We start from the raw sequence: 22,744 nt of genomic DNA, 5'->3' as shown, positions 1-22,744 counted from the left end.
CCTAGTTACATGTGTGTTCCCCAACCGCAAAACTACAACTCCCTGCATGCTGACATCACATTTATCAAACTGTATTGTGTCCAACAGCATTAACAGTCACTATCAGTACTGAAAATGGAGATATCAAAAATATACAAAAACCTCCAGCTCCAGAACAAGGTTTTTAAGGCGATGTTCACACTGTGTTCAGGTGCCCGGCTCTATACCAGAGAGTAGACCACTTCAAAAAGTGTAATGTGCTGTAGGCTTTTCTTTCTTGCACTGCAGCCACCATATGGCTATACAGTAACAAATGATTGTATATCTGGAAGTACAGTATTCATAAACTGTGAACACACACCAAATGTGAATAACCATAGATAAGTACTGGCAAGTGTGAATAAGTCCTTGAAATGAGCATGAGGCAGATCTCTCTCACTCATTACAGTACTTATGTACAGAGCCACTCTGCTTTACAGCTCCAGGTGTCGCCCTCAGAGTTTCAGCCACTAAAGAGCTGAAGCCGCTTGTAGTTCCACTTATTTAATAGAACCATAAAAATTATCCATAAAAATTTTAACATGACGAATCCAGGAGAAATGCAACAATTGTGAAAAGTCTCTGAAATATACAGTCCCATCCAGAGGTCACCAGTATATCAGGTTTTTAAGTCACACCAGATCAGTCTCTTATCTTCCTTTATTCTTCATCTTTTGCCGAACCTTCTTCCCTGGTCTCTTCTGAATAAAGGAAAAAAATAAATTAAAGTGAGTAATAAAGGAGAGTGCCGTAGTCTGCACAAGTGTTCAGTACTGTCATGTACTTACATTGGCATTCTTGCCTCCCTTCTTCCCTGGCCGGTGGGGGCCTCCTTTTCCATGCGCCACACTTGCCCGGAAACCAGACACATCATTAAAGCTTTCCTTGGTGTTCATCTTTGAACCCTTTTTCCTTCCACCAAATCCAAATTTCTGGTCCTTGTATTTTCTCTTAGCGTTCGGCCTGTGTTTAGGCAAAGGGAAAAGAACAAAAAAATTTGTTTGCAAAAAAATGACAATGAAAAAGTAACTTCCATCTGGACCACAAACATCTGATGGTTTATGGGACATATTAGGAGTTAAAGTATCAAAACAGACGGGGCAGCAAATCTATTAGTGATCAGCACCTACACTTACCCTTTCTTAGACTTCGGATTTGCGCCTCCAGATTTCTGTTGCTGCTGATCGCCCTCTAGAAAATCCAACTTATCAGAAAGACCTGAGAATGGAAAATATACAGTCAGGGAACTGCACCAGAACATCACAAATTACAGTGCTCCAAACTCTGATACAGAGCACCGAACCCCCTGCATAGACCAAGTAACATGATAAAACTGTCAGTCACCCATAGGGGGAGCTAAATGCATACTACTCTGTTATTGAATGCACTGTGTTTCACATGCTCATCAGCTCCCCTAGTGGTAGCTGCAGGCGCAGCTTTACCACTTAGCTATACCTGTGCGGATTTGGAGCTTTGTAACAGAACACTGGTGCACCAGCCACAATAGGAAAACAATACAAGACTAAGGGTGGTATTACATGGGCCAATGGAGGCCCTATAATACCTGTAAACGAGCGCCAATCTGCTAGATCAGCACTCGTTTACTGGGCCCATTATACGGCCCAATAATCGTTTAACTAGTGCTGCAAGGACATAGTTACCGATGTCCTTGCAGCCCTTGCTTAAACTATATACTTTACCTATCCACGCTCCAGGGCTGCTCCTGCAGTCCGCTTCTCCCCGGGTCCCCCAAGCTCTAGCTTCAGAGCGGCCTCTCTGAAGCTAGAGCGCGGGACCAGGGGAGAAACGGACCGCAGGAGCAGCCCTGGAGTGTGGATAGGTAATGTAGATATTCAGTCACCGCGGTGCACGGTTGGCGCACGACAAATATAGGTTCCAACCTATATCAACGATCAGCCGATTATCGTTGTCATTGGCTGATCGTTGTATTTATTACACGGAGCGATAATCGTTCCGTGTAATAGTACCCTAAACCTCCACAGATAATTAGATTTACTTTGATAAAATAATGCAGGTTCACTTTAAGGAGAGTCCTCTATAACAGAACTATCGATGCCCACACTGATCTTTACCTTTCTGATACTTCTTGACCTGATTCATCATGTTGGATTTCTCCTTCTGTCTCTTCTGTAAAACTTCAACTTGCACCTAAAGATGAAAGCAACAAACAATGATGAGCATTAGGACACAATGCAGCTACACACGGACATAGGGGTCACAGTCAGTTAGACGCCAGGACGAGATGCTCACCTTCTTCCCGTACTTCCTCAGAGCTCGCAGCTGTTTGGCTTTTTCTGATTTCTCCATTGAGATTTGTTTGGCTTGAAGTTTCTTTCGGACCTAAAAACCCAAAGCAAAAAAAACCCATCAGTATAAAACACAAAGATCACATAGTAAATCCACATATTAAAGAGAGAGCACAGCTATATATCAGTGCCGGAGCATTATAAGAGAAGCGGCTGATATCAGTCACAAGACCTAACGTCCTGGTCCCTGCTGCATGCCCTGTTATGATATCGGTCCTGTAACCAGTCCTACAGCCATGTGATCACCACCTGAGCAGGACACTTTCACATCTGGAAGTAACACAAACTTTCAATCTACAGAGACATATGGAAAAACTGAAACTAATCACAAATTATATAACAAAATTGCAGAACTTTCCATCAAATAACAACTGCGTGTAATATATACAGAAAACCAAACAGATGGGTAACCACGAAAACACAAGAGTACGATCTGCTGAGGAAGAGGAGCCACTCACCTTCTGCATGTGTTGGTCAGTTTTGGCCATCTCTGCAAAATAATCATCAGGACGTTTTGTAGCGACCTTTAGTTTTTGAAGGTGTGGAAGAGCAAAAAGCACAGCGGCCTGTGCTTGGCGATAACTGAAGAAGAACAAAAGAGTTACAACCAGTATTTTACTCCAGAGATGCACTCACTATTCTGCTGGTGGGGTCACTGTGTACATACATTATTTATCCTGTACTGATCCTGAGTTCCATCCTGTATTATACTCCAGAGCTGCAATCACTATTCTGCTGGTGGGGTCACTGTGTACATACATTACTTAGCCTGTACTGATCCTGAGTTACATCCTGTATTATACCCCAGAGCTGCACTCACTATTCTGCTGGTGGGGTCACTATGTACATACATTACTTAGCCTGTACTGATCCTGAGTTACATCCTGTATTATACCCCAGAGCTGCACTCACTATTCTGCTGGTGGGGTCACTGTGTACATACATTAACTTATCCTGTACTGATCTGGAGTTATATATTGTATTATACTCCAGAGCTACACTCACTATTCTGATGGTGAGATCACTGTGTACATACACTACATTACTTATGTACTGATCCGGAGTTATACATTGTATTATACTCCAGAGTTGCCCTTGCAATCTCGCTAAGTGCAGATCAGAACTCTCCTAGAATTCTCTGCTTATTATACACAGACATCACCTCACTGTGCTTATACAGTCTGGACACGTGGTCTCCTCACTGCCCATACACATCACTTACAAGCACATCTCTCTTTTAAAGTCATCCTCAGCATCCACATCTGTGGTCTGGGTCTCGCTCCCATTCTGCGCTGTGGGGTCTGGTGGAGGGGCAGTTGTCACATCCAGGCGCTCCACCCAGGGCAGCTCTTTCTTCAGATCCTTCAGACTCTGCTTTAGTTCATTCTGGATCAGAAAGAAGTGTTAATATAGAATCACCTTCGGTACATTCTGTCAGAGCTCCCAAAGCTTCAACAATGGTGGCAGGAGGCTCCATCTGATATGTCTAATGGCTAAAGTCACCCCCAACTCCACTTCTTATAAAATGTTACAAAAAGCTAAATGTGTATTATACTGCAGAGCTGCACTCACTGTTCTTCAGACTCAACATTGCCCTTCATTCCCTCCTTGTTCAGTGTCTGTGCAGTCTGTACACCAGCCTCTGTACATTTATCTGCCCCCTGCATTATAGGAGACCATCTACAAAAGCAGTGTTAAACTCCAGCCTTCCTGCTGTCGTAAAACTACAATTGCCATCTTGCCTGGACAGCCAAAGCTTTAGCTATAACGGTATAATGGCCAGATTTTGACATCTGTGAACTAAGCTGTCAGGGGTGGGTATGTAAAAGCTTGCTGGTTGCTTCAAATAACAACCAGCAGGATTGTGCATTCAGCTCTGAATGTAGTGAAATGTATAGGATTTATAGTTATTTAAAGTGAGTTTTAGGGTGGGTTCACACATATCTTATCCACAGCGAAATCCACTGCAGATACCTTTACTGTCATTTTCAATGAAAATCCATACTCGCAACGGGATTGTCATTGTCTGCAAGTATGTTAAAGTCAGCCCCCTAAACCCCTGCGGCCCAGTACATACATTACTAGGTCCACGCTCAGGCTTGCTTCAGTGGCTCCCGGCGCTCAGCCAATCAGTGCGAGTAGAACGTCCAGATGACAGGAGCCCCCCGAAGCAAGCCGGAGCGTGGACCCAGTAATGTATGCTCCAGCCAGTGAGGGGTAAGGGGGGCAGAATTTAACATATAACAATGATGACAATCTCGCTACGAGTATGGATTCTCACTGAAAATGACAGTGAAGGTATCCGCAGCGGATTTCGCTGCAAACTCGCAGCGTGAAATCTGCTGCGGATAGGGTATGTGTAAACGCTAAGGCACAGACGTTATATAGACTTAGTTATTACAGATCACCATATTTACTTTTGGCGTTTCTTGCTCTGGGTGGAGCTACCTGCCACAACACTTACCACATTATTAGGCGCTTTTTTCTTTCCTTCCAGTACGACATTCAGTCCAGGTTTCAGCTTCCCCTGAACATAGGCTTCTTGTAGCTACAATAGAAGTGGAGGACGATTACTATAGATATAACCCGGTTATTAGAGAGTATGTATGAAGAAGAAACATTGCAGCTGAAACAGAAAGGTTCCACTTAGAGACTTGGTGCTAAGGCTCCACCAATAACCCTTGTATAATAACACCTGTGTAGTCCCCTGCAGCTCTGTCCCAGGCAGCAGGCTGATGAGTAGGGGCCCTATTCCACCAGACGATTATCGTTCAATCGTTCGAATATAAACGATAATTGTTCTGTTGAATAGCAGTTAACGACCGAACGAGAGATCGTTGATCGTTTAATAAGACCTGGACCTATTTTTATCGTTGCTCGTTCGCATTGAATAAGAAGTCGTTCGGTCGTTCGCAGTAGTGACGAACGCAAAAGCGACAACCGCAAGAACAATCATAAGTGACGATTATCTTTCCATGTAAATGGGCGGACGATTTCAGGTCTTTCGCAATAGCGGTCGTTTATCGTTAAAGATTATGCGAATGATAATTGCCCCATGGAATAGGGCCCTAATAGCTATACAGTGATATATACCGTACACTATGGGGAAAGAAAGCCCCCTACACCCCGTGCTCCACCTCTCACCTCTTTATCTGTCAGTTGTGAAGGATCGAAGTCTGAGTCCGACTCCGAGGCGCTATCCTCTTCATGATCCAACATGGCGGCTCCAACCTGCGCAAAAAACCAACAGTCACACTGCAGTAATAAAACTCATATTATATGTTCACATCTACATCGCCCCTATAGTCAACATATACCACAATGTACCCATCGACTTTAATGGACTTATCACTGATACACAAGTCACAGGGCGAGCGGCAGTAAACGCCATACCAGCTATGTTACCTGGGCCCTGATATTACTGGGACCTAACAGGTTAATAGGATAAAATCTTCTTTCATTCCTGGTGCCTGCATCCTTGGCCCCGTGTTCTCCACCACACAGAAAGTATGAGGATAAGACTCCCCAAATCCCTCTACTCTTCCCCCTATACACACCACCTTCTCACATACAGAGAGCCCGCACCCACCTGGTCCCAGCGAACCACACGTGCAGCCCGTCGGAAACCGTCTACCGTCTCACTTCCGGTTACGTCATCATTTCTGCGCCTGGAACTACAGGAAACGCTACGCCGGAACTACACGTCCCGTCATGCTCCGCGGCTACCCAGCGTCCAGAGCGGCGCAGCGTCCTGTCTCTATGGTAACTGAAGGTATACAGTGAGGAGAGCCGGGTAAGCGCTGTGTATGTGTGTAGGACATCACTGTCTGTATATAAGGATTTCTGTGTATTGTATTTGCCTCTACTATATTTCATTCTGTATATCAGCATCCCCCAGCTGTTGCAAAACTACAACTCCCAGAATGCAGATTGTCAAGGCATGCAGGGAATAGTAGTTTTGTTTTGCAACAGCTGCAAAGTTTGGTGAACATTACTATGAGGCAGGGACTGGGAACCTTCGACCCTCCAGCTGTTGCAAAACTACAATTCCCATCATGACTGGATAGCCAAAGCTTGGCTTTGGCTGTCCAGGCATGATGGGAATTGTAGTTTTGCAACAGCTGGAGGGCCGAAGGTTCCCCATCCTTGCTATAAGGCATACGTGTTGCCCCATGATCCGTCCATGTTGCTAAGCAACAAAGTGTAACAAACTTTCTCTATAAACCTTAAAGGGGTTTTGTGGTGGTCTTGGGAGTGACAGCCCGCAAAGCCAGCAGCCCGGCCCCAGTTTTGCGCATTGTCTCCATTCGTATCTATATAACACACGCGTATATATTTATGCGTATACCCTTTATTTCTATATATCAGGATTTTACAGTCAAACCTTTTCCTAAACATTATTCTGTGCAAAATTTTTGTAAAATTTGTGTAAAAATTTGAGCCATTTCTATTCAGGCTGCGGCGTGACTTCATCATGTGACCACATAAGCCTCTGTGGGTCTTCAGCTATTGTGAATCTACAACTCTGACAGCCACAGTCAATGATGGGAGTTATAGTTTTACAACAGGTTGGAAATCACAGATTCTAGATTATCAGATGCCGAACTGAAGGGACTTCCCAATAATAACAAACGAATAATCCTCCTTGTCTGTCTTATTGCTTCTGTATTCTAACACCCTGTTCTTGTTTGTTTCCTGCAGATCGACCCGACACGTTTTTCCAACATGTCGGTGATCGTAGCGCAGTCTCATCATATCTTTGGTCTCCAGTCTAAAGTCGCCAATAACGTCTGTTACTTTGATGAGCAAACCGTCATCTTCCCATCCGGCAATAACTGCATCAAGTACAATGTTGATCAGAAATGGCAGAGGTTTATTCCAGGTAAGAGTACATCGGTGTCTGAAGGCAAAAATCGCCAGAATAGTCAAACCCTAGTAAATTCATTTTTTTTCAGTTTTGTATTTTAGCATCTCACTTTCTACGACCCAGATTTCAGCCCTTTGGGTTTGTTTTTTGCAGGATGGGTATACTTTTTACTTCACTGCTTAGCGTTGAGCGGCCTTGCCCAACTGTTTGGATTTGGTAAAGTTTTCTGAACCTGAACGCAGGGCATTTCACTCCTGGCAGCTGTATAAGTTGGATGTCGCCCTAGGGAGTTCTGGAGAACATGGAACCATAGGTTGCATCCATGTTTTCCTGGTAGCTTTCCTGGCAGCTGCTGGGTCTCAAATGCCCAGCGCTTGGGTTCAGAGAACGATGCCTAACCCGAACAGTTTGGCAAGTCTGCTTAACACTAACTGTATTTCTACACATACTTTTTGTTTTAATACTCACTCTATTTTGACCCTGTAAGATTTTTATTTTTCTGTTTACAGATCTGTATGAGGGCTTGTTTTTTTGCGGGGTGAGCTGTAGATCTGTGTATATGACATTGCTGTATCCTTGTCTTCAGGCACAGAAAAGAGTCATGGCATGCAAGCGTTAGCCATCAGCCCCAATCGCCGATACCTCGCCATGGCTGAGAAGGGCTCTGATAAAGCTACAATCACCATCTACGACTTGGCATCCATGCCATTCAAAAAACGCAAAGTCCTGAGCTCTTCCGAATTCACAGTACACGAGTTTGTCAGTGTTGCGTTCTCACCTGACTCCAAGTACCTGGTGGCACTGTCTGGCTCCCCTGAGTGGCAGATCATCTTTTGGATGTGGGAGAAGCAAAAAGTGATGGCGACCATAAGGGCAGACAGTCACAACAGTCCCATCTACCAGGTAACCTCTACCCTCTATATGTTACAAAGCCAGTGCACGTTCTTTGTTAGCACCATCTGATGTGTCTGGCTCAGCAGGAGGTCAGGTCAAGTTGACTTTATTTCTATCTCTTCACATGACAGGTGAGTTTCAACCCCCACGACAACGCCCAGATCTGTGTCACAGGACAAGGCTTGTTCAAGATATTTCGCTATGTGGATGGGAATCTGAAACAAACAAACTTTCAGAAAGTGGAAGCGCAGAACTTTCTGAGCCACACCTGGCTGTCCGAAGACAGGGTCATCTGTGGAACAGACACTGGGAAACTCTGTCTGTGGGAGAATGGAGATCTGCGCTGGGAGCAAAACATTGGGGGAAGCTCCAAAGTGCAGCAGCATTCGGACAAAAGGCGAGCGTCTTCTGATGATGGACGGTAAGCTAAACGCACATTAGAACAGTCCTGTTAAAGAGGTTGCCCAGCTAACAGCAATTGTCATATGTTTTATAATTGGGGTCTAGCTGTCGGGACCCCAAAACGCCATGATCCTGACTTCTTATCCACTGAAAACAGTGGTTGAGTGACTTGTGTGAATGGACAGCTTTAGTGTCCGCATGACGGCCTCTCCATTCACTGTTAATGGGACTGTCAGATATAGCTGGGAATTGTACTTGGCTATTATTATCAGTCCCATAGAATGGAGTGGCAGTCATACAGGTGCACTACAGCTCTATTGACAGAGGGCACTATGGGACTGCAGTTCTATTGATCAATGGGGGCCCTGACAGTCAGACCGTACATTTTTCACCTATACTGTAAACAGGTGAAGGACTGTTACTATTGATGCAGTTTATCCCACACATTAAACAGATTGGGGTAGATTTATCAAACATGGTGTAAAGTGAAACTGTCTCAGTTGCCCCTAGCAACCAATCAGATTCCATCTTTTATTTTCCAATGAGTCTGTGAGGAATGAAAGGTGGAATCTGATTGGTTGCTAGGGGCAACTGAGCCAGTTTCACTTTACACCATGTTTGATAAATCTCCCACATTGAGTAACTATTGTATTTATTGTCCTATAGCTCCCTCTCTGCATTGGGCAGCACTTCCCCCTCCCCTTTGCACATCAATTCCATCTTGGCTCATTCTAAAGGATTCCTGTGTTCCGGCGGCCCCGGTAACGTCTGTATGTTTGAGAAAGTGGAAGATCAAGATTTCTACAAGAGAGGACGTAACATTATAGTAAGCCAGAAGAAGATGCCGAATAGGACCAATATGGCGGCTGGTGAACCACGTATTGCCTTTAGCAATCTGTTTTCTCTGGCAGATCCCGCAGGATAAGAACAACAGTGATTCCAGCCTACCTGAGCAGCAGGAGGTTGTGTGCATGTGTCTGAGCCCGTCCGAGGAGACCGTCATCATCAGTACCGATAAGAACCAGCTCTATAGCATTGCCTTGTCCTCTGCGGACATCAATAAAGTAAGAGAATGTTATTACTCCTCAGTACAATAAGTCCTCCAAATTATCCTCTTCTGTTATGATGTTTCTTAGTTATTTCTGTTTTAGGGTAATAGTGACAAATAGCGCTGTTGATTTTAATCCACATCTCCATGACCACAATCCTATCTAGAAACCTGTGTCAGGTGACGTGTTTCTGTCTTTTCACCCATCTAATGTTACTTTTTATTTGGATTGCAGGGTGATGATGTTCACTTTGAGTTCCTGACTGAGCCTTGGCATTCCTCCGCCATCACAGGACTGAGCGTCTGTATCCGCAAACCTCTGATCGCTACATGCTCGCTGGACCACTCTGTTCGCATCTGGAACTACGAGAACAAGTACTGACACTGCGTAGCTATCGCCTATAAACTCTGTTTACATTGCATGTTATAGATGTACACAGTGACCCCACCAGCAGAATAGTGAGTGCAGCTCTGGAGTTTAATATAGTATGTAACTCAGGATCAGTACAGGATAAGTAATGTAATGTATGCACACAGTAACCCCACCATCAGAATAGTGAGTGCAGCTCTGGAGTATAATACAGGATGTAACTCAGGATCAGTACTGGATAAGTAATGTAATGTATATACGTAGTGACTCCACCAGCAGAATAGTGAGTGCAGCTCTGAAGTATTATACAGGATGTAACTCAGGATCAGTACAGAATAAGTAATGTAATGTATGTACACAGTGACCCCACCAGCAGAATAGTGACTGCAGCTCTGGAGTATAATACAAAATGTAACTTGTTGGTCAGTTGATTAGAGGCATCCATTCTACAGATAACACATCCCTTAGTTGTGGAGCCATATATAAGGTTTTAGGTGAAGTCCTCCTTTAATGTTTCTGTCTTGTTCATTGGCAGCTCTCTGGAACTGTGCAAGGATTTCCAAGAGGAAGCATACAGCGTCTCGCTGCATCCATCTGGATTATACGTACTAGTGGGATTTTCTGACAAGTTACGGTTAATGAATCTGCTGATTGATGACATCCGGATGTTCAAAGAATTCACTGTCCGCGGATGTAAAGAGGTGACGCATGTTCTTTACATAGTGGATCATATGCTCATTAAAGAAAAAAACATAACAATGCACCAAGAAGGTTGTTAGAATTAAATAAAGCATTCTATATTATGTGTAATAAGGATTTATGTGATTGCAATACAGAGGCTCTAGGGCATGGGTCTCCAAACTGCGGCCCTCCAGCTGTTGTGAAACTACAACTCCCATCATGAGTGGACAGCTAAAGCTTTGGATTTGGCTGTCTAGGCATGATGGGAAATGTAGTTTTGCAACAGCTGGAGGGCCGCAGTTTGGAGACCCATGCTCAAGGGCCTTGTTGGCACCTCTAGCTTGGATACAAGATGAGATATAGTTGGGCACCTCTAATTTAGGTACAAGTTGAGATATAGTTGATTTGTAGCCAGATTCATGGTAGAAAGTTTCCAGTTATAACTGTAAAACCCTAAAAACCCATCCCAATCCCATTATGCTTACATGGGTCTCACCTATGATATTACAGTGTGTCTTCAGTCATGGAGGTCACCTTTTCGCAGCTGTAAATGGTAACGTCATCCATATTTACTCTACAACAACCTTTGAGAATATAATCAACCTGAAAGGCCACAACGGAAAGGTACGTCTGATGCTATAAAAAGCCATTAGAAATTTCCTCAAGGTCTTAATGTGTCATGTAAAAATAAAAATTCCATGAAATTTCAGCAATTGATTTAAATGAATGTCAGCAGAGCAGACGTGTGACACTATGGGTGGTATTACACGGAACGATTATCGTTCGAAAAATCGTTAAATCGTTCGGATTTGAACGATAATCATTTCGTGTAATAGCAGGCAACGATTAAACGACCAACGAGAAATTGTTGATCGTTCAATAGGATCCGGACCTATTTTTATCGTTTGATCGCTCGCTCATCGTTCGCACATCGTTCGCATATCGTTCGGTGGAATAAGAATTCACAGCTGAAACGTACGCAATAGCGACGACTAAATGACCGCAAGAACGATCATAAATAACGATCATCGTTTCGTGTACTTGGGCAAACGATTTTGGGTCGTTTGCCTTAGCTGTCATTTAAGATTGTTTATCGTTAATCGTTAGTCATCGGAAAATTGCTTGGTGTAATAGTACCCTATCTCCTGTGTGCTCAGGTGCGCTCTGTGGCCTGGAGCATGGATGACAGTAAGCTGGTGTCCTGCGGCCTGGATGGAGCCATCTACGAGTGGAACTCATTGACTGGTAAGAGGGAGTCCGAGTGTGTCCTGAAATCCTGCAGTTACAGCTGTGTGGCCCTGTCCCCCGACTCTAAGATCATCTTTGCTGTGGGGTCTGACCAGACGCTGAAGGAGATTAGTGACTCACAGGTAAAGATCTCTATATGTGTGTTTTGTATTCATATTTCTTACTATGTATACAAGAAATCAATGTGTATTTACAGGGAACTGGTGATTAGAGATAAGTGCAACTCGAGCATACTCGAATCCGATCGTTCAATATTTGAATACTCATGGCTGCAGAAGTTGGATGCAGCCTTAGGCCATGTTCACATGGCGTAAGAGACCGGCCTTTCCGTGACCCGAACAATTGGTGTCAGAAAAGATCATCCGACGCGTACTGCTGATGACTTCGGATGCTGAATCCAAATTCCCCGCTGCACACAATGGAGCTTGCGGCCGGAGCCGCTCGATCCATTGTGTGGACTGACAGGGTTTTCACTGAATAGCAGCCACAGAAAACTTCTTGTGGCACCTCTAGGGATCCCGGCCAAAGTGTTAACTATGTCTCAGGCCGGGATTCTATGCTTTCACATACAACGTGTGTGCTGTATAAATCACGGCCATTGCAACAACTACAACACATACTTTGTGTGAACATAGCCTTAGGGAATCCAGAAAAACATAGATCCAGCCTGGGGCCTATGGCTGTTTCCATGTTTTCCCCTCCCTAGGGCTGCATCCAACTTCTTCAGCCACCGGTATTCCAATGCCGAATGATCGGACTCGAGCATGCTCTAGTTGTGTGGAGAGTGATGGTGAGCACTGCCCAGACAGTGGAAAGGACACTAAGCATGTGTGACCAGGAATAGTTATAATCTTGTGTTGTCACTCCATCTCAGATATCACGAGAAGCACCGTCCTTTGATGCGACATATACTGCGGTCGCCATTTCTCATTCTGGACGCATGGTTTTCACGGGCACATCTGCTGGGACTATACGCTCCATGAAATACCCGCTGCCTCTACATAGGGAATACAACGAGTACCAGGGACATGCAGGACCAGTCACCAGGGTAAGATTTCTTTTCATGTGCACCATGTAATGTCCTGGAGCTGGGTCATTTCTAGATTTCCCATTAGGCTGCATTTCCACTGTGATTGAGGTTTCCAGTATGTTTGAGGTATAGATGGGTAGATTTGCCGATATATACTTTAAATGGATGCCTTCAGTGTGTGTGTGTGTGTGTGTATGTGTGTGTGTATGTGTGTGTGTGTGAGTTTGCAGTGGCATACATTGCCCATAGGCTTCATCCTCATTTGTATGTAATATACATATATTGCCTCTAGTTCCATACATCACATACATGTTGCCTCGTCTCTGACTCTTTTCAGTTGATGGTTACATATGACGACCAGAACCTCCTGTCTATATCTGAAGACGGATGCCTAATAGTGTGGAAGATTTCTGACAAAGAGAGCCGAGGCCTAAAGCGGGATAAAGAGCTAACGTATGCTGAGGAGGTCCTCGTCACCAAGTCCGACCTGGAGGAGAAGGTGAGGATCAGACCAGCTCAGTGCTGTCAATGAAGATCCACGCAGAATCTATCTAGATGGTGAGGTAACACAGGCCCACAAAAATAAAAAATCACAGGCAGGAGGGTGTGGGAACATAATAAAGAAAGTATACTTACCCATCCCTGTTCCCCCGTAGTGCTGCTCTCACCTTTCTCGGACAGCCGCCGTATGTCATTTTCAGGCGACTTCCTGGAGTGTCATGGTGTCAATGTCAGTGTCCCGCCCCTGTCACTTCTTGGCTGAGCAGGCAGTCCATCAGCCAGCTACGTGACGTTGAAGCAGAAGTTGTAGGCAGCTGTCAGATATCGGTAAAGCAGAGCTGCGGGGGGCACAGGGACAGGTAAGTGTACTTTATTATGTTCCACACCCCCTGCCTGTCTGTAATTTTTTAAATAAACTTTTTATATGTTGCAGCCTCTGGGGAGAACATAAAAAGCAAACTATTCTTACTTTTCCATTCTCCCCCAGTGTTCTCTGACCTCATCTTCGGGTCCCTGGCAGGGCGATCCCACATCCACTTTTGAGATGGATTTGTCTGGAGGTAACAGCCTGTACAGCCAATCACTGACCGAAACAGGACAGTGCGTGGCCATTGATTGGCTGAGCGTGCTGTCACTGCCAGACGAGTCCATCTTGGAAACGGAGGCAGGACCCAAAGATGGTGTAGGATGATATCAGGGGGCATGGAAAGGTAAGAATAGGCTGCATGTTATTTTCTCCCTAGAGGCAGCAACATATTAAAAGATACATTTGGACAGAATACTCCTTTAAGAGTCTCAGTAGAACTGGATGTCTAGAATAGGCTGCCCATGTCACAGGTATATTCCCTTGCAACCAGAGGCTTACTGCTCCTCTAATGCTCAGCGTTCCCTTCTCCAAGACGTTACTATGTAAAATATCTGATTTATAATATTACCCATAGAACCAAGTGATGTTGGAACTGAAGACTCGTGTGGAGGAGCTGAAGATGGAGAGCGAGTATCAGTTGCGGCTGAAGGACATGAACTACAACGAGAAGCTTAAGGAGCTGACAGAGAAATTCATTCAGGAAATGGAGGTTCTGAAAACAACAAATCAGGTACAAGAGAAGTCACCCCCATCCTGTCATCCTCCCCCTGATATCATGTACTGGAAAACTGAGGTCTCACTATAACCCCCATCATACAGTTGCTGAAATCAGAAGCAGAGAAACAAGAACTGAAGCATCAAGAGGAATTAGCCGAAGTTCTGGAGAGACATTCCCGGGAGCTGCAGGATCTGGGTACTCAATTTTTTTTAATTAACCCCGTCGTTTTCGTTTTTTGACAGTTTCTGTATAATTCTCATCAGGCTTTTCCCAAACATCACATTAACATCATGTTTAGAATGTACAATCGGCATGGTATACACTATTTCATATCCTGTAAAAACTTATTGTACTACCAGACACCATAATAACTCCATAACTTTTCATTATTATTTGGTTCTTGACTTTTCACCTCAGAGACGGCCAATAACCAGAAGCTGCTGCTGGAGTATGAGAAGTACCAGGAACTTCAGGTGAAGTCCCAACGTATGCAAGAGGATGATGAGCGGCAGCTCCATGAGCTGGAGGAGAGCAAGAGCCAGGCCCTGGAGGAGCTGACCGAACACTATGAGGCCAAGCTAAACGAGAAGGCGACTCAGCTGCAACAGGTGAGGGCTGCTGACTGTAGGTGGGATCTGCGTAGATAGATCTCTACTATAAAAGGGGCTTCCTACAATAACCACAAATACTATGTCAGTGAGATACAGGAACACTCTGATCTATGTGATCACTCAGGAACTGAATATACAGTAGGGAATACCTCTGAAGTCTAAAATTAAGGGGACCTTCAGCTTGGAATTGTATTTAAAGGAGTTCTCCAGAATTAGAAAAAGGATAGCTACTTTCTTCCAAAACAGCTCCACACATGTCTTCAGGTTGTGTGTAGTATTGCAGTTCAGGTCTATTCACTTCAATTGAACTGAGCTGCAAAACCACAACCAAACTAAGGAAAAGAGTGGTGCAGTATCTGAAAGAAAGTGACCATGTTTTTCTTCACCTGGATAACCTCTTTAAAGCTGGACGAACATGTCAGATTATAGCAGTCATACCCGCTAACTTCAGCAGGACCCATCTAATGTGTATGCTAGCCTCCTGGACAGCAGTCAGGGGAAAGAAGACTCTAGCATGTTAGATTTTCCCTGCCCAATCTTTTAGTTCTCTGAGAGATAAGCTGCAGCCAGAGTCTGGTAGAAGCTGTCTCCTCTTTCCCCATTTAGAATACATGTATTTCAAGCTGAGCTTAGCATGCACGTGTACGGGGGAATCGGAAGAGATTGCTGTTGAGAGCAACAGCGAAGTGATAGAAGCCTGTGTTGTGGATTCTGGCACAATTCTTGGCTGGCATTGGTATTGCTTCATGAATAGTTGAAAGTGTCACAGCTAGTCGGATGACCAGATTGATTGATGTGAACATTGTTTTACAGTCTTCTGACTCAATTAGACATGTAAGCACAATTTATATCCTGTGGATGTAAGCAAAAGTGCTCGCATTCATTGTCAGCAAACAGAGATCTTAAAATGATTTTAGCACAAAGTATACCTTAGATAGCAGCACCAGTCAGCACCAACAGTTTTTAGTCAGGGAACCAATTTGCAAACATTTGCAGAGAAAGCGCCATGCCCGCAACAGAGGAAGACATTGGTCTACTGTGCCCACTACAGAGGAAGACGTTGGTCTCCGGGCCGGATAAAACGCTTTAATGTGTTGCCTTTTTCCCAGGCTCAGGATGAAGCCCGTCAGCAGCTGAGGGAGTATGAAGAAACAAAGAAGCAGATAGAGGAGGATGGAGACAGAGAGATCCAGGACATCAAGATAAAATACGAGCGGCGCCTGCGGGAGGAGAGGGAGATCTCCCTGAGGCTGAAGGGGGAGAGCGGGATCATGAGGAAAAAGGTGAAAACTTTCATATATTGGGGAGCTTTACCAAGCCACATGCAGCAGAAATCTGGCTCAGTTTGCACAAAAGACAACATTGATGCTTTGCATCCTCCATGAAGAAGTATTCTGGTAAAAAATATATATTTTTTTATTAAGGCTATGTAACTTCATCATTTAACAATTTAATTAATTAAATTATTAAGCATAAATAATGTAAATAAAAAAAATTTACATTAAGGGGTGTGACACGGAACCTCTGTTGTCACCAATGGATGTGTTAGGAACTGCAGGGCAGCTCAAGTCATGGTGCTGGCACCTTTACTTGCAGAGCTAGCGATACTGAGTGTCCTTTGATATCCATAGACATTACACATGGTAAAGCAATCCACATAAGTAGCGCTGCAGCCGTGGCATAGTGTAGCGGGGAAAGTGGGAACAATTTTTAATCACTCCCCGCTTTGCTACAGGTGCCACGGACACCTTACTGAGATGTAATGTCTATTGTATTTCTAACATGCATTAGTATAGACATCAGGGGTAGCTCAGTATCTGCATGCAGCAGTCATATATATGTGACTGTCAGGACCAGGGCTTGAGTAGCCCTACAGTTCTCGACACTGCCATTGTTGGCAGGAGATGGGTTGTGTCGCCACTTATTGCTGTCACACATGTTAAAGAAAATTCTAATGTTTAAGAAAGATATATTTCAAAGTTCTATAACTATATTGAAGAATTAAAAATAAACTTTATTTGCTGGAATACGCCTTAAAATGTGCCAAAATGTGTCAAAGTGTTGGTCTTCCATAAACCAACCAAGATATGGCATAAGAAAAAGAATAGTTTCTAACATGTCTATCTAGATGCGCCAAATCTTTGACACTAAAGTGATTACTTTCTTGCCTAGTTCTAAGCCAGTTTTAAAGGGGTATTCCTGATACATTTTTATCTATCTCACTGTGCGCAGGATGCAGGTAAACTAAAAAATAAACCTATACATTCCCATATATGTCGCTGTATATGCATCTAGTGATATAGGGGTCTTCAGTGTAAATGCACTCTTATAGTTATCTTATTATCACTTTCATATATTAGATCATAGATAGGGAACCTTTGGCCCTCTAGCTGTTACACAACTACAGTTCTAAAGCTTTGGCTGTGCAGGCATGATAGGAATTGTAGTTTTGCAACAACTGGAGGGCCGAAATTTTCCCTTCCTTTTATAAGACCAATTATAAAGTAAGCCGCTCAGATCTTTGTGCGGTTCCTGACTTCTTAATCACCCTGAATGTATTTGTGTTACAAACCATAAGTCCTTATAACTGTGCTTGAAAATGACAAGTCTTCTTACACGTCTCCCCCTGCAGTTCAGCAGTCTGCAGAAAGACATTGAAGAACGGACGGCCGACATAGAGAGAATGAAGATGGAGGAGCAGAAGCTGCAGGGCGTCATCAAGTCTCTGGATAAAGACATTCAGGGACTGAAGAGAGAGATCCAAGAGAGGGATGAGACTATACAGGACAAAGTAAGAGAAGATTTGTCTACTCTCACCCTACACTAACCATTGTGTCCAGTAAACTTTCATAAAATCTGTGTGTACTGTCAGAGAACGGAAACTAGCTCTGTTGTAATGCAATGCACTGGTGTCATTCGGTCAGAATAGGCTTGCCACCTTTGGAGGGATATAATAATTCCTATTCACTGCCGCCAACTAGAGATCTTAAAATTGGTGTAAATTGTGTAAATTTTCATTATACAAAGATTAGGCAGGTTGATTGAGACCAAATGGATACTCTTTTTGCCTATATCAAGAAAACTAATGGTGCGTTTACACAGAAAGATTTATCTGACAGATTTTTTAAGCCAAAGCCAGGAATGGATTGAAAAAGAGGAGAAATCTCAGTCTTTCCTTCATGACCTGTTCTCTGTTTACAGTCTGTTCCTGGCTTTGGCTTCAAAGATCTGTCAGATAAATCTCTCTGTGTAAACGCACCCTGAGTCATGTTACACATTACACATTAATACATTTGACATATATGACCATACCCTTGTTTGTCAACTGATCGCAAAGCCAGGAATGAATTTGAAAAGAGGAAAAATCTCAGGCTCTCTTTTATGACCTTATCTCTGTTTATAGTCTGTTCCTGGCTTTGGCTTCAAATTTTTGGCAGATAATCTGTCATATAATCTTTCTGTATAAATTGACCCTCAAAGGGGCTAATTTATCACATAAAGCACCATGACACGTTCCCCATAGCAGACATTTTAGGAACACTCCCAGATCCGACCTAACCCCAACTCCTGACATCTATGTTATTGGTGATCTAGGAAAAAAGAATCTATGATCTGAAGAAGAAGAACCAGGAACTGGAGAAATTCAAATTTGTTCTAGATTATAAAATCAAGGAACTAAAGAAGCAGATCGAGCCACGAGAGAATGAGATCAAGGAGATGAAGGAACAGATCCAAGAGGTGACACCATGCCCTTCAAGCTCAGATGATGTCAAATTTGATGTCCTTAGAGGAGGAATTCACACGTGCAGTTCTTGATGCAGTACTTTTTTTGTTACCAAAGTCAGGAGTAAAGTGTAAAGGGAAGGAATCATATAAATCCAGGATTTTTCTTTCCCAATCATGTCTGTGCTTGGCTTAAAACTACATCAGACTCTGTGTATGTGAATTCAGCCCTACAGGGATCCTCCTTCTTGGATAATCTCTGTTATTTAGAAAAGATTTAAATGCTGAGACCTTCAGTCGTCATCTGTAAGTTTTGGAGAACTTGGCAGCAGGTGGTCAGTTTCCTTGCAGCGCCACCACAGGAAAAAATGAAACATTACACCAGTGTTGCTGAAACTGTGGTGCTCCAGCTGTTTCAAAACTACAAATGCCGGCATCTTTCAGCTGTCAGGACATGATGAGATCTGTAGTTATGACACAGCTGGAGAGTCAAAGGTCGGTCAACACTGCGTTATACAATTGTCATTGAAAACAGTGGCCGGATCCTCCATAGCGAGAGGCGCTCTTTGTACCTACTGTCCTCACTGACTGATAGATGTTGGCTGTAGAAAAGGACAAGCAGGATGATTCTGCTTGTGGACCAGGGCGCCATACCCTATGGCCAGCATCTGGATTTGGAGTGGTAAAAATACACCAGGTCATCCATTGGCCTGGGTGGGATTAGGAGATGCAAACCAGCATTAGGAGGGGTCTTATGATTTACTATGGCCCACCTTGCACGAACTAATAGCGTTTTGTGCAGATATACCATTGTCAGCTGTATAAGAGCTAACTTTGTTGAGGTCACAGATCTCTTACATTGTCTCAGCTATTTCTTCTGAAATAATCCCGAGTGTTTCTGTCTGCATCAGATGGAGTCAGAACTGGAGCGTTTCCACAAGCAAAATACACAGCTGGATCTGAACATCACAGAACTGAAGCAGAAGCTGAAATCCACAGAACGGGAGATGCAGAAGGAAAGGCAGAAGGTGGGTCTGTGAGGGCCACACGGAGCCAGGGGAGGAGACATCTACAGTGAAGCGCCTCCTGTACTTACATCATGTTTTATACTGCATTCACATACAAAGCTGCATGCAGAATTTCAGTTTCCGTGACATATCATGTTCCAGGACCTCATATCTCACCACTATTTGTTTAGAGTTTAGGCTGAATTCCTAATTCTGCTGCTTTCTTTTACCCGAGAGCAGTGCATTGTGGGAGCTCAGAGGATACACCACTAGAGCCTGATAGTGGGGAGGAGCTGAACCGCTGTGTATTTCCAATGGCAACCAACAGAATTTTAGCAGCTTTGGCTGTGAATGGGGGAAACAATGAATTGTAACATTTTGTACTGTAAAATGTTATTAAAAGTAGAATTCCCCTGTAAATCTGCAATAGGATTAAATCATCATTTTCTTGACCCTCGGCAAGGCCCACATGTAACACATACAAGTGATGCATTTAAGGGTTAAACATTTGGATCTAAGATTGCAGATCTCATATCATGTGATGTGGATTCTATCCTGTCCGCAGGTTCGCGATGTGGAGGCTGTGGTAAAACGCTTTAAGACTGATCTGCACAACTGTGTAGGGTTCATCCAGGAGCCTAAAAAACTGAAGGATAATATCCGGGAGCTGTATGCAAAATATGTGCAAGAGAGCGATGCGGTGAGTCCACACATACATGTATCTTATATATGTCTTGTGTTTGGGTCTGTATATATCCGTTATAGAGGAATGTATATATCCTCCTCTATATGAGTCTGTATATATCTTGTGTATAGTAGTTTGAGTACTCTCCATGTGTAGAGATCTGTATATTATTTTTGTGTATGTAATTTTCTATGTAGGAATCTGCATATATGTTTTGTCTAGGGTCTTCTATATGCTCCATATTTAGGGGTCTATACATAATGTTCTGTGTATTTATATAGACCTGTAGGTATCTCCTGCAGAGGGCGCTGTACAGAATTTCCAGTGTAATGTTTTCTATATACTCTTATATATAATAATATGTATATTATGTCTTGTATAGGGTTTGTATATAACCTTCTGTATAGGGTGTGTGTATAACTTTTTATATAGGGACTGTATAGCATTTCTTGTATAGGGTCTGTACATTATCTCCTGTATATGATCTCATATACAGTGGTCTGTATATCATCTCCTGTATAGGGTCTGTATATCATCTCATACATAGTGTTGTGTATATAATCACATATATAGGGTCTGTAAATAACCTCTTGTATAGGGTCTACATATCATCTCTTGTATAGGGTATGTATATAATCTGATTTATAGAGGTTTTGCAGACCTGTATATAGGCCAGATATTACATCCATTTGAGAAAATAGCTGATACATCTTTGGATTATCGTTTCCTATGGATCACTAAATAGCATTTACCCCTATAGAAAGTATGTGAACCCAGAGGAACCCAGAAGATCCCAGGAGCACTGATTCCTGAGATCTGTTCTCATGTTTCAGTCAGTGTAATTTTTAAGAAAAACTTTTTGACAATTTATTACTCTTCCCCTCTCAGGCAGAGATTGTCGGCATTGATGCGGACATCCAGCGGGAGTACGCCCGGCAACGGGAGCACCTGGAGCGCAGCCTCAGCACTCTACAGAAGAAGCTGGTGAAGGATACAGAGATCCATCGTGCTGACAACGTCCGGGTCATGCAGGTATATGCGGAATTATCACTGGCTCATTCAGTTTCATCCCCACAGCACTGTACATGTTATATAAGAGGTCACTTACTAACCGCTGCTACTGCAGCCACATTGCCACCTCAGCTCGGCCTGTACAGGGGCCTGTACAAACATCTTCCCCTCTCTGAATTGTGCTTCATTGTCTTGTGCAGGAAAATGTAACGTTGATCAAGGAAATTAATGAGTTACGCCGGGAGCTGAAGATCAGTCGTACAAAGGTCCATGACCTGGAGGTGGCGCTCGGGGTGGAGAGGAAGAATCGGAGAAGCAGTCTGGCAGAATCCAAAGGTAATCATTCTCCTCTTCCCCCAATACACCCATTGTGTCATTCAGAACCTCTGCAAACACAACCAGTTATAATACATAAGGATTTGCTGAGGTTTTGGTACAATGGTCGGACACGGCTCTCTACCTTTTATTCTTCTTATACCTTTTTCCCACATTCCTGCTGTTAATTCATTGCCCCCCCTCCCCCCAGCTTATCTGACTCTGCTGTGGTGCATTGTGAGAGTTGTAAGCCAAACGTGTGTTAGCACTATACATGTGTGGCTTACATATAACGTGAATGCAGCTCTGAAAGTAACTGGAGGAGCAGACCTAATAGAACATCAGAACTGTGAATGCTGCTCTGGATGTGGCTAGAGTATATGACATGATAAAAAAGCAGATCTGTAAATGTAGCTTTGGAGTTCAGTAAATCATAGGACATGATATAAGAGCAGATGTGTGAATGCAGATCTGGGTGTGGCTGTATCTCATGATAAATGAGAGCATAGAATCTGCCATGTTGCATGGTATCATATGTAGACACTGGATATGCTGTTTTTTCTATACCAGGGTCCTCCATCGCTGACCATCACTCTGCAGGAGTGCAGCGGCTAAATATCGAGGAAGAAACGGGCAGAATCATTGAAATGCAGAAACTGGAGATTAAACGGTTACGTGACATGCTCCATTCTGAGGAGGTGACAGCGGGGATCAGACCGCCCTCTGTGGGGAGGCTACCGTCACTCACCGCTTGATAATCACATTATATCACTAATAAAAACTATTTGTATGTGTCTGGTACAATCATTCTTGTATCCACACAGCAAAGATGGAATCATTTCACTGACTGCAGTGTAGCTGCCACGGCCTAGACCGTCAACCAATGCCTCGACATGTGACTGTATCTAATACAACACACTG

General features: G+C 43.6%; 2 protein-coding genes across 3 annotated transcripts; one reads left to right on the top strand and one right to left on the bottom strand.

Annotated features, from left to right (window-relative positions):
• Positions 1–47: 47 nt before the first annotated feature.
• EBNA1BP2 (EBNA1 binding protein 2) lies at positions 48–5,998 on the bottom strand. The gene is made up of 10 exons (XM_069981307.1): positions 5,935–5,998; positions 5,490–5,576; positions 4,810–4,893; positions 3,568–3,731; positions 2,804–2,927; positions 2,290–2,379; positions 2,112–2,187; positions 1,155–1,236; positions 807–981; positions 48–719 (listed from the first exon to the last, which is right to left on the bottom strand). The coding sequence occupies exons 2-10, from the start codon at positions 5,562–5,564 to the stop codon at positions 669–671; spliced, it is 921 nt and encodes a 306-aa protein (XP_069837408.1). The 5' UTR covers positions 5,565–5,576; positions 5,935–5,998; the 3' UTR covers positions 48–668.
• Positions 5,975–22,613, top strand: CFAP57 (cilia and flagella associated protein 57). Of its 2 annotated transcripts, XM_069981305.1 has the most exons (23): positions 5,976–6,138; positions 7,047–7,227; positions 7,799–8,115; positions 8,238–8,527; positions 9,175–9,334; positions 9,420–9,572; positions 9,792–9,931; positions 10,462–10,627; positions 11,118–11,231; positions 11,765–11,977; positions 12,730–12,903; positions 13,223–13,384; positions 14,328–14,483; positions 14,573–14,666; positions 14,889–15,079; positions 16,192–16,365; positions 17,715–17,873; positions 18,677–18,820; positions 19,717–19,833; positions 20,378–20,512; positions 21,386–21,529; positions 21,709–21,844; positions 22,394–22,613. In XM_069981305.1, the coding sequence occupies exons 2-23, from the start codon at positions 7,071–7,073 to the stop codon at positions 22,576–22,578; spliced, it is 3,681 nt and encodes a 1,226-aa protein (XP_069837406.1). In that variant the 5' UTR covers positions 5,976–6,138; positions 7,047–7,070; the 3' UTR covers positions 22,579–22,613. The 2 variants fall into 2 exon arrangements, with proteins under 2 accessions (XP_069837407.1, XP_069837406.1); XM_069981306.1 differs by lacking the exon at positions 18,677–18,820 and having other exon boundaries at positions 5,975–6,138.
• Positions 22,614–22,744: the final 131 nt, after the last annotated feature.

Source organism: Dendropsophus ebraccatus, chromosome 8 (genome assembly GCF_027789765.1).
Source record: "Dendropsophus ebraccatus isolate aDenEbr1 chromosome 8, aDenEbr1.pat, whole genome shotgun sequence".
NCBI classification, from domain to species: Eukaryota; Metazoa; Chordata; class Amphibia; order Anura; family Hylidae; genus Dendropsophus; species Dendropsophus ebraccatus.
This window is presented reverse-complemented; position numbering and strand designations above follow the sequence as displayed.

Excerpts from the sequence above, each read along its gene's own strand:
- EBNA1BP2 (XM_069981307.1), bottom strand. The coding sequence starts at position 5,564 with ATGTTGGATCATGAAGAGGATAGCGCCTCGGAGTCGGACTCAGACTTC. Across the intron at positions 2,928-3,567 it reads TTTAAAAGAGAGATGTGCTT|TTATCGCCAAGCACAGGCCG; the intron begins GTAAGTGATGTG and ends GTTCTTCTTCAG. Across the intron at positions 2,380-2,803 it reads CTGACCAACACATGCAGAAG|GTCCGAAAGAAACTTCAAGC; the intron begins GTGAGTGGCTCC and ends TTGGGTTTTTAG.
- CFAP57 (XM_069981305.1), top strand. The coding sequence starts at position 7,071 with ATGTCGGTGATCGTAGCGCAGTCTCATCATATCTTTGGTCTCCAGTCT. Across the intron at positions 13,385-14,327 it reads AGTCCGACCTGGAGGAGAAG|AACCAAGTGATGTTGGAACT; the intron begins GTGAGGATCAGA and ends TATTACCCATAG. Across the intron at positions 14,484-14,572 it reads TTCTGAAAACAACAAATCAG|TTGCTGAAATCAGAAGCAGA; the intron begins GTACAAGAGAAG and ends CCCATCATACAG.